Source organism: Ursus americanus, chromosome 4, assembly GCF_024610735.1.
Source record: "Ursus americanus isolate L20-20 chromosome 4, mUrsAme1.1.p, whole genome shotgun sequence".
Taxonomy (NCBI): Eukaryota; Metazoa; Chordata; class Mammalia; order Carnivora; family Ursidae; genus Ursus; species Ursus americanus.
The window spans coordinates 46,593,667-46,605,683 of NC_142130.1; the positions used below are offsets into that span (position 1 = coordinate 46,593,667).

The following is a 12,017-nucleotide window of genomic DNA, read 5'->3' on the forward strand; positions in this document are numbered from 1 at the left end:
TCTCACCTTAAAGAAATAAAGACAAAAATCTTTTGTTGTTGTTATTATTATTATTATTTTAAGTAAACTCTACGTCCAGCATGGGCTCAAACTCAGAGACCACGAGATGAAGAGTCTCAGGCTCTATCCACAGGACCAGCCAGGCACCCCTAAAAATCTTTATTTTAAAATCTATTAAAATGTATTAGGAGTGATATTAATTACGCAATAACTCCACTGTCACGTAATAGACAAGACGGGGTGTGAAGCTGATGACATTATCACACCGCCAGGTAGTGTGGGAGGGGAAGAAGAGGAGGAAGGAAAACGGCTCTTCGGCTCTTCGGCAACCGGAAGTAGACAGAGACATTTGCTTATAAAAGGAGAAATCAGGCTGGAAGCCCGCCGGTGAAAAGAAGCGAAGGGCCGATGGCGTAGTTTGCCTTCCTCTGAAAGTTCCTGGAAATGGCGTACTCAGCTTACGAGAACAATGAGCAGGTAAGTTTAGTTCCGACAGAATGCATTTTCCCCAGACTTACTTTTCGAAGTCTTTCCAGTGCTTGCTTCTGTTCCTTCGTGTCACGAATCTTAAGTTTCTGGGTGTGAGAAATCTTAGGTCTTGGAGTCTCTCCTCTTTGCGAGCGGATTATTCCTTTTCTGGCACGGATTGTGGCTCTGAGAAAATTTGGGTGAGAGTGAAAAGGACCAAGTAAAGATTGCCGTTCGTAGGCCGCAGTAGGAGATGGATTCCGCAGAAAGATGTAGCTGGGCGAGAGGAAAGCGTAAGCAAGCGGAGCGCGGCAGTAAAAAGAGAAGGTAATGGGGATAAAAGGTCAGAGAGTGAAGTGACCAGTTCGGTTCTTTGCTCTGGGAGTGTCTCCTCCGCCTAGACATTAACTATATGATGACGGGCGAGTCACAGCGCTGCCCTGAGCCCCCACCTGTCTCCAGAGCGGAGTAACAGTCCCCCGGTACCTGGGAATGTGTGCGGGAGTGCTTTGGAAGAGAGTTACACCGGGGCGCCTGGCTCGCTCCGGCGGTGGAGCGCGTGACCCTCAGTCTGGGGGTTCTAAGTTTGAGCCCCACGCTGGGCGTAGAGATTACTTAAAAATCCAATCTTAAAGGGAAAACTTACGCATATGCAGGATGGGAGTGTGAGCAATGGGAAGCCATTGAAGGGACGGAAGTGGGAAGGGCATGGCCCCATCAGCTCCACTTGGCTGTTCTGGAAGAAAGTACTGCAGTAGGGCTGGGATGGAATTTATTCACCTTCGGATTTGGGAAGAAACTTGAGCATAGTATACTCTATGACATGGCTCATTTAATTTTTGAGACTCGGTTACCTAATTTGGAAAATAGGAAAACTGGTAAGTAACTATGAAGGTGCTAGGAAGATGAAATGAGAGAAATAGAGAAAGTACCTAGCACGGTGTGTGTGTATGTGTGTGTGTGTGCTGTACAAAACCAGTAAATGTTAGTTCCTTCCTACCTATCCATTGTCTGTCTTTCGTTAGATCATTAAAAGAGCTTTGACTGCCCGCTCGGTGCTGGGCACTGTGTGTGCTGCTGCGACTGCAACGGAGTGAAATATACATTAATTTCCCTCAGGTCATGGAACTGAAATAAGGCCATCGTGGCTGGAGGTCAGAAAGCTCGGGGGTCTTGAGCTGGGTGACAGGCAGAGGTCAGACTCCAGAAATTTGAGGTCACACAAGGGGTTTTGTCTTTAACCTGAATAGCAATGATAAGCCATTGAAGTAGTTTTGTTTTTTTTTTTCTAAAGCAGGAGAGCAGTCTGCAGAAAGAATGGTGTCAGAATAGAGTTTGGAATGATAGGAAATTATTGCATCTACCAGTGAGAGTTGATGATAGCCCGAATTGGGAATCATTGGGAATCAGGATGGAAAGTAGGAAGGCAGGAACACATTCCATACAGATTTAGCAGGTAAAATGCTAGTATTTGTTTTAGCTGAGGGAGAGGAAGGCCTAGAAGGAGGTGATTTTCCCAAACTCAAGACATATCCTTTCACTTACATCTACCTGAAAGTCTGCTTTTGTCCATTTCCTCAGTGTTTCTCTTACCATTTTTAATTTTTATTTATTTTTTAAAAGGATTTATTTATTTGAGAGAGAGAGAGAGCACAAGCAGGGGGAGCAGCAGAGGGAGAGGGAGAGGGAGAAGCAGGCTCTCTGCTGAGCAGGGAGCCTGACACGGGGCTGAGTCCCAGGACCTGAGCCGAAGGCAGATGCTTAACCGAGTGAGCCACCCAGGCACCCCTCTTACCTTTTTTTTTAAAGAAAATTTTAAATCACTAAAATGATCTCTAAACCCAATGTGGTGCTTGAACTCACAGCCCTGAGATCAAGAGTCTCACACCCCATGGACTGAGCTAGCCAGGCAGCGCTATTTCTCGTATCTAATAAAGGGTCTGCTAATCAACATTAAATTCGAGGAATCACCGTATCTCTCCAGCCACCTCTTGGTTTCTGAGTTTCTTATTAATTGTGCTTTGAAAGTAAGCAGTTTAGTTGTATGGCATCAAATGAGAATCCTCCTTTGACACTTCCCTTTCCAGAATTTCTCTGAGGAGGCGTTAGAGGAAGAAAGTGTGATTCTCACATTGGTTCCAGTTAATGAGGAACCTAATGAAGAACATCCAATGGAACCAAGTGTTTCTTCAACTTCAGAAGTCAGCTTGAAGATGCCTGGGTCAAGCAGTAAAGGTATGACGACAAGGATTGCTCAGTTTGCGCTCCCCCAGCTCTGGGATGCCCAGGGAAAAGATTTCTCTTTCTTACCTTTTGACTGTACAACACCTATCTTAAATTTCACCTTGATTACCTGTGGTAAGAGTTCTCAGACTCCCACTTCTCAATTGCTAAGCACCATGCCTTGCTTTTAAGACACAAAAAATAGGCGTATGGAGTGCCTTGGACAGAACATGGTTCTTACAGTCAGCTAGAAAGGAACTCACATTCCCAGCCATGAAGCTCAATCTTGTCCTCGTTTTGGTTAATACATACTTTACATACCTCTTGTAAACACAAGTGATTTTTTTCTAGCTTTGAAATATAATCCGCATATAACCTTATGTAATTGCAAGGTGTACAATGTGATGACTGATACACACTTATATTGCAAAATGATTACCAAAATGAGGTTAAGTAGCGTACCCATCACCTCACACAGTTCCCTACTCCCACTGCATCCCATGATGATAACATTTAAAGATTTGCTCTCGGCAACTTTATTTATATATTTATTTAGTATTTTTTTGAGGGCGAGAACTCGCGTGAGTAAGCTGAGTGAGCAAGTGCGTGTGGGCCGTAGGGAGGGGTGGGGAGAAGCAGAGGAAGAGGGAGAGAGAATCTTTTTGTTGTTATTTGGTTGGTTTTTTGTTTTGTTTTGTTTTTTTAAGATTTTATGTATGTATTTGAGAGAGAGAAGGAGAGTGAGCATTAGAGACTCTGAGCAAGTGAAGGAGCAAGCCACCAGTGGGAGAAGAGGGAGAGGAAGAAGCCGACTCCCCACTGAGCAGAGAGCCAGACTTGGGACTCAATCCCAGGACCCCGGGATCATGACCTGAGCCTAAGACAGATGCTCAACAGACTGAGCCACCCAGGCGCCCCTGTTTTGTTTTGTTTTTTTTAAGATGTTATTTATTTATTTGTCAGAAAGCTAGTGAGCCCACAAGCAGGAGGTGCAGCAGGCAGAGGGCGAAGCAGGGTCCCCGCTGAGCAAGGAGCCCGATGTGGGACTTGATCCCAGGACCCTGGGATCATGACCTGAGCCAAACGCAGACGCTTAACCAACTAAGCCACCTAGGTGTCATGAGAGAGAGGATCTTAAGTAGGCTCCATGCTCAGTGCAGAGTCTCATGTGAGCCTAATCTCAAGACCCTGAGATCATGACCTGAACCGAAATTAAAAGGGTTGAACACTTAACTGATTGAGCCACCCAGGTGCTCCTGCTCTTAGCAGCTTTGAAACATACAGCATAACATCGTTAACAATAGTCACGATGCCATACATTAGATCCCCATAACTTACTCATCATATGGCTGAAAATTTGTACTTTGATCTCAACATCTCCTCAGATTAGTATTTTGCTTGGTGAGTAGTTCCTGATAAATATCTAGCAGTTCTTAATGTCATGACCCTTTGAGTCTGTTCTTAGTGCTTCACATAAGGGCATCAAATAAGTATTTTGAGAATGATTTTCTTTTCTTTTCTTTTCTTTTTTAAGATTTTATTTATTTATTCGACAGAGAGAGAGAGACAGCCAGCAAGAGAGGGAACACAAGCAGGGGGAGTGGGAGAGGAAGAAGCAGGCTCATAGCGGAGGAGCCTGATGTGGGGCTCGATCCCATAATGCTGGGATCATGCCCTGAGCCGAAGGCAGACGCTTGACCGCTGTGCCACCCAGGCGCCCCGAGAATGATTTTATTTTCTTGATGAATAAAGAGACTTCAGTGCAAAGTAAACAGTGACAGGTTACACTAAGCAGAGTGAGGTGAGATGGGGTGCTGCCGAGGGACATGAGGCAGGCTGATGGAATGCAGGATCATTGGTGGTGGGTGGTTTCTTTGATTTCTCTTGGGACAACTAGTATTTTTGGTCCAAATTCTAGACATTTTGGAGTAGCAATCCAATATATTGTTCTATCCGGGCGGCTGTTGGTGGCTGTAAAAAAACATAGGCTTTAGAATTTCAAAATGTAGGTTTGATTTCCAGGTCTGCCATTTTAATGGAAATGTGATCTTGGGTAAGTCCTTTAATTACAGAACCTATTACTTGTAATACAGGAAAAATATTTGATGTGTGTATGTTTGTGTGTGTGTGTAAATTGGGTTGTAAGAAATTAGCAAGAACTTTGTTAAATTGTAATCTTAAAAATACTAAATTATTACTACTTTGATTTCCTTCTTTTCTTAGTTTGTCATCCACAAATAAGTGAACAATTCAAGTTTTGCCCAAAACATAGCTGTAATACACCAATCCTTCCCTTGCCAAGAAATTTGCCTCCATTTAATAAAGTACGTTGGGACACTTTGAGGACCTGGTGCCAACAATTGAATTTGAGTACTGATGGCCGGGTGAGTACACTGGTGGGAAACTCTGCTGCACAGAGCAAGTGTGGAAAGCTTGGCCAATTTGTAATTTTCATTTCCCCTCTTAATGTCCTTAGAAAATAGAGGTTTATCTGAGGCTCCAGAAACATGCTTACCCGGAAAAAAACCAGGTGAGTAAGGAATGTGGTGACAATGTGAAGGTGAGCTCTGATTGTGACTTGTTCCTTTTATCCCACTGTCTCTATATATGTTGTGTCTCTTAAAGCAAGATTTCTCAACCAGGGCTATTGACATTTGGGATAAAGAAGATGATGTGTGTATATAATACAAAGGAATATTACTCAGCCATAAAAAAGAATGAAATCTTTTGCCATTTATGACAATATGGATGGACCTAGAGGGTATTAAGTCAAATAAGACAGACAGAAAAACAAATATCATATGATTTCACGTATATGTGGAATCTAAAAAAACCAACCAAAGCAGAAGCAGACTCAGAAACAGGGAATGATCTGGAGGTTGTCTGAGGGGAGAGGTGTGGGGGATGGACAGAATAGGGGATAGGAATCAAAAGGTACTGACTTCCAGTTATGAAGTAAATAAGACATGGGGATGCAATGTACAGCCTAGGGAATGTAGTCATAACAACTTTGTATGGTGACAGGTGGTAGCTAGACTTATGGTGATCACTTGGTAACATATGTAAATGTTGAATCACTATGTTTTATACCTTAAACTAATATAATATTGTATGGAACTACATTACAATTGGAAAAAAAAAAGACTATTGACATTTTGGGCCAAATAACTCATTTTGGTTGGGGGGGGGTGTCTGGTGCATTTTAGGCCTAAACTTCCCTGGCCTCTACGCACTAAGTGTCAGTGGCAGTGCCTTCTGCTTTTCCCACTCCCTTGTCCCCAGTTTTAACAATCAAAAATTTCTCCTAGTTTCTCTAAGGGAACTAATAATCCTAAATATTTCCTACACTTAACACACATGGGTCGGCGTATAAAAAATGATAAAATTGACACAAAACACAAAAGTCTTTAGGGCAGTAGCACTTCACTGAAAACTCACCATGAATTCCATTTGCAGAACATTCCTGAAACATCACTAGAAGCTAAATTGCAGTCATGTTCGAGGAAAGGCACAATGGTGGCCAAGAAAGCAAAGCTTTGGAAAAGTTGCAAGAAGAGTGAGAGAGAGGAAGAGAGTAATGCAGTCGAGGTGGTAACTTCAGCACAGGAAGGCATGTTGGCAGCATGGTCAAGAATTGCTGCAAGAGCCAATCAGTCCAAGTCTGTGAATTCACGTTCCATTCCTGCTTCTGTTGAGACCTTTCTGCTGCAAGCCTCTGGTAAGATCAACCTTAAAAGAGCACTGGGGCGGCTGGTTGGCTCAGTCCGTAGAGCATGCAAACTCTTGATCTCGTGTGGATCGTGAGTTCAAGCCCCCCATTGGGTGTGGAGCCTACTTAAAAAAAAAGAATAGACTGAGTACTATTCCAGAGAAAGGTTAAATTTTATTAGTCCCATACTGAAAGGCAGTAAAAGGGAGAGAGCTAAAATGTTGTAGATCGGATATTAGATTTATATAGGAATTATCTTTTCGTTGACAGGTAGTCCAATTTTGCGTGGACCACGTGCTTGAGAGTCGGGGGCAGGGTTTGGGAGGGGGAGGAAAGAGGAGAGGCAGAGGGAGAGAGAGAAGCAGCCTCCCCCACTGAGCAGATGCAGGGCTCCATCCCAGGACCCAGAGATCATGACCTGAGCTGAAGTCCGAGGCTTAACAGGCTGAGCCACCCAGGCGCCCTGTTCCTTAGATTTTTAAAGAACGATCCTTTTGCCTGTTTTGTGTAGTTGAGGCAGTGTAATGTAATGGTTGGGCAAATGGGCTGTGAATCAGAATATCTAGATCCATGTCTTGGTTCTGGGAAAATTATATTTAACATGATAAGCTACAGTTATCTCACCTGCAAATAAAAGTAAATAGAAGGTAAATATTAATGTTCTTAAGGATAAATATAGTCATACATGTAAACCACTCAGCAAAATCTTCAGCGCAGAGCAACTATTCCAAAAAGTTAATTGGTGTCCCTTGTGCTATATAATTTGTGAAGTCAGATTATAGTTATAGTGTCTTTGGTGTATGTTTTTCTTTTCGTTCAGTATAGAATATAAGAGCAAAACCGAGAGTGACTTGCTGAGAGGTTGGATTAGGGCGCTGTTACTCGATTTTTGCTGTTTATCTTCGCTCCTCTTTCCTCCTCAGGTGCCCGGTGGTGTGTGGTGCACGGCAGACCTCTCTTGGCCGACGCACAAGGTTGGGTTCGCCTGCAGTTTCATGCAGGTCAGGCCTGGGTGCCTGACACTCCGAAGAGGATGATCTCTCTCTTCCTGTTACCCGCCTGCACTTTCCCATCCCCAGGCCTAGAAGATAATATGTTATGCCCTGAATGTGCTAAGAGGTAACCCTTACTTCTCAGTATGGCGCACAGCAAAGGAGATGTCTGCATAGGGTTCTGAATAATCTAGTAGGAGAAGATAGAGGGCAATATGCTGTCTTCTTAATTTGCCATATAGATCAGGCACAAAGAGGAAGCTAAAAACTTAGTAGTGGATTAGAACTCAGATAAATGTGGCTTCTTAGAAACCTTAACAAAGTATCCAAGTTAGGACCTTAACTGCCTCCATTTTAGAGAAATGTTTTAAGAAAAAAAAAAGACTTAAGAGTTCACATGGCAAATACTTTCCTGGGGATACGCAATTTAGTTAGACAAAATCCATGTAGCACTCTGGAATGAAAAAGGAGTAAGAGATGCTATGAAAATAATGGGTAGTACCTATATTGGAGTAGCTTAGAGAAACTTCCCAAGGGATGACATGTAATGAGGAAGAGCTTACCATTTGGAAAGTAAATAGGTGAATATGTTTGAAGCTTATACTGACAAATAAGTGGGAAAGGGAGGAGCAGACCACTGCAAGTTTTTTTTTCTTCCCCAAGTTTTATATTTATATAAAAGTCTCATATTATCCTTTGGCCCTGAATTACTTAGTCACTTCTGGGACTTGGACTCCTTTGAGAATCTGGTAACTACATACTCATCATCCAGGGCAATACACATTGGGCATACACATGAGCCCTGCTTTCGATTTTATACAGACCATAGCACTCCTAATGTTTGAGTACAAAATTCAACTTTTGACAGTGGAATTGGGTGGAGGTGATATGAGATGAATGTGGAGGAAAACTAAGACTTTTATAAGGAAGTGGTTTGAAATCTTGCAACAGAAACTAAATTTGAAGGTAAGAGATTAATAATTCTGGAGAGATATAATCTATGGACTTGGCAAAGAATTTAAAGAGGAATGGAAAAATTTAAGAGATATAGGAGTACAGGGAACAGTTGTCGTCTTATTACATGGAAAGGTAGAAGTCCAGTTCAGTGGCCGGGAATGTGATTCATGGGACATGCTGGCCAGTGGTCTAGAGTTCTGGGAGAAGTTTTACCATATAAATTGCGCATAGGAGTATGTACAGGAAAGAATCCAAAAGAGAATCAACATATCAGTGGCAGGTGAGCAATGGAGACCAAAAAGGTACAGGTAGAGGCTGAAAGATAGTGGAAAAAGGAAGCCGTGGGCAGAGAGTTTTGGAAGGAGATGGTTGGCAGTGAGATGGCCATGTGAGACTGGTGAATGCAGTGCTGTTGGGAATGTCAGTTTAGGACACCATTGGTGGCCTCTTGAGTATGTTGAGAGGAGCAGCAGAAACAGAATGGGGTAGTTTTAAGTTGGAGTAGAACATGTGAAGAACTAGGAACAGAACATATTAATAATCTGTTCTACCTGAGTGGAGAATGAGGTAATAGTTGAGGCAGTAATATTACGGGAGCTTTTTGCTTCCATCCTTCCTTCCTTTTCTTTTGTTTCTTTTTATTTATAAATGAGAAAACCATGATCGAATATGAAGAGAGAAGGGGATGTGGGAAGAAGCTGCAGGAAGAAAATGGAAAGTGTAAATATAACGGAAGTGGAACTGGGGCACCTAGCTGGCTCAGTTGGTAGAGCGTGTGACTCTTGATCTTGGGGGTCATGAGTTTGAGCCCCATGTCGGGTATAGAGATTACTTACGAATAAATAAACAAATGTTAAAAATAAGGAAGTGGACCCAGTTGTAGTATATAGAATATGAGCCATGATATTAAATGGACAATCCTGTTCCTTTACCACGTAAAACCTTTTTCCCACCATTCCTTGGTCATGGGGCAAACTACTAAGGAACTCCAGAAGTGGATTCCTTATTTATTGCAGTTGGTATGGAATGATCTATCTTACTCTTAAGAATTTTTCAAAAATTCTTTTCTAAATTTCTTTATAGAAATAAGAAGATGATGAAAAGATTAATTGCACTGGGGAAGGAAAAGCGACCTCGTTTGAACAGACCAACATCATTCCCTTTGGATGGACCGTATCGTAATAAAGAATAAATGGTGCAGAGCCCACAGCTACCATTGATTGCATCCCAGTGATGGATTGCTGTGCTCTGTCTAGCCAGCCTCAGTGTTGCTTGATACCTTGAGTACAGATGCGAATGTCTGGATCCTGTACTTGAATTTGCCAAGAAGAGACTGCTACTCCTGCTTCAAGGATTTGGTTCTATAGAATATAATTTAGTTCTGCTTTAATTAATAGATTTTTTAAAGTTTCAGGTTCTCAGAAAAATCAAGTAGAAAGTAACAGAGTTCTGAAATACTGCTCCAGCCCCTTCCCCAACTACCAGCAGCCTGCTCCGGAGTGGTGCAGTTGCTCCTACCTCACCACCCAAAGCCCATAGTTCACAGCAGGGTTCACTTTGTGTGTCGTATAGTCAGTGGGCCTTGACAAGTATATAATGACCCCCTACGTCCACCATTATAGTGTCTTCAAAATAGCTTCCCTGCTGTAAAATGTTCATGTTGCATCTGTTCAACACTTTTCTTCCCTCTGACTCCTGAACACTCCGCAGCTTTGCCTTTCTAGAATGTCATACATTTGGAATCATACAGTAGCCTTTTCAGACTGACTAATTTCACAATATGCATTTCAGATTCCACCTTTTCATGGCTTAAACTCCCACTTCTTAGCGCTAAATAGTCCATTGCCTGCATGTACCTGTTTATTCATTCACGTATTAAGTCATCCAGGCTGCTTCCGACTTGGAGCAGTCATGAGGAAAGCTGCTATAAACATTTGTGTGCAGGTTGTGCGGGCATATGTTTTCAGCTTAGTTGGGTAAATACCAAGGAGCGTGGTTGCGGGATCATGGGGTAAAAGTATGTTTAGTTTTACAAGAAACTGCCGAACTGTCTCCGCAAGTGGCTGGTACCATTTTGCATTCCCACCAGCAGTGAGCGAGGGTTCTCCTTGCTCCACATGCTTACCAGTGTTTGCTGGTATCAGTGCTTTGGATCATGGCCGTCCTAATGGGTGTGTAGAAATATCTCATTATTTTAATTTGCAATTCCCCAATGACGTGAAATGTGCAGTTTCATTTCATAGGCTTATGTGTCATCTGTATATCTTTGGTGAGCTAGTTGTTCAGGTTTTTTGCTCATTTTTTCATCTGGTTCACTTTCTTGTGGGTTCTTTTATATTTTGAGTGATTGTCTTTTATTGGGTAAGTCTTGAAGATATTTTTCCTAGTCAGTGGCTTGTCTTATTCTCCTGATTAATTTGTGTATTTAGATCATTGATGTTGGTATAAATGGCTTAAGATCTGTATTTGTTTTTATTGCCCTTCTTTATGTGTTATAAGTTTTTAATGATCAATAAGCTATTAAGGCTATATTGCTACTATTGCAATCTTTTTAAAAATTGAAGTATAGTTGACAAAATATTTTATTAGTTTCAGGTGTACAACATAGTGGTTTGACATTTACATACATTACAAAATGCTCACTAGGATAAGTGTAGTCACCGTTTGTCACCATATAAAGTTATTTAATGTTACTGATTACATTCCCTATGCTGTACTTGTTATTCCCATTACTTTTTTAATAACTGAAAGTCTGTATTTCTTAATCCCCCCAAATCCTTTTATTTTGCCCATCCTCCCACCCCCCCCCCCCCGGCAACCACCAGTTTGTTCTCTGTTTATTTTTTGTTTTTTAGATTCTATATATAAGTGAAATTATATAGTATTTGTCCTTCTCTGACTTATTTTACTTAGCATAATATCGTCTAGGTCCATACATCTTGCAAATGGCAAGATATTTTTTTATGGCTGAGTAATATTCCGTTGTATAAATACACACCACATCTTTACCCTTTCACTTACCAGTGGACACTTGGGCTGCTTCCATATCTTGGCTATTATACAATGAACATAAGGGTGCATATATCTTTTTGAATTACTGTTACCATTTTCTTTGGGTAAATACCCAGAAGTGGAATTGCCAGATTAGTTTTTTTGTGGAACCTTCCTACTGTTTTCCATAGCGGCTGCAACAATTCACATTCTTAGCAATGGCACGCACCTATTAGAATAGCCAAAATCCAAAGCACTACATAATCCAGTATATCCTCAACAAAATACAAGCTGAATTCAATAGCTTATTAAAAGGATTGTATACGACTACCAAGTGGGATTTATCCCTGCAATATAAGGGTGGTTCAACTTATGAAAAGCAATGTAATATGCCTATCAATAGAATGAAGAAGAAAAATACCTTGATGAAAAGGGCATTTATCAAAAGCCTAAACCCCTTTCTGATGAAAACATTAAGTAAGCAAGGAATAGAAGGAAACTTCCTCAACTTAATAGGGCCCATATAGGAAAAGCCCACAAGTAATAAACTCCGTGGTAAAAGGCTGAAAGTTTTTCACCTAAAGTTAGGAACAAGAAGAGAATGCCTGTTTTCACCACTTCAGTTCAGTATGGTACTGGAATTTCTAGCCAGAGAAATTAGATAAGAGAGAGAGTCA

The 12,017-nt window shown here is 41.6% G+C and overlaps 1 protein-coding gene across 1 annotated transcript; it reads left to right on the plus strand.

The window, feature by feature from the left end:
- Positions 1–444: 444 nt before the first annotated feature.
- Positions 445–9,646, plus strand: DPPA2 (developmental pluripotency associated 2). The gene is made up of 7 exons (XM_087861862.1): positions 445–477; positions 2,556–2,703; positions 4,915–5,075; positions 5,168–5,251; positions 6,148–6,409; positions 7,324–7,519; positions 9,433–9,646. The coding sequence occupies exons 1-7, from the start codon at positions 445–447 to the stop codon at positions 9,539–9,541; spliced, it is 993 nt and encodes a 330-aa protein (XP_087717988.1). The 3' UTR covers positions 9,542–9,646.
- The last annotated feature ends 2,371 nt before the right edge of the window (positions 9,647–12,017 follow it).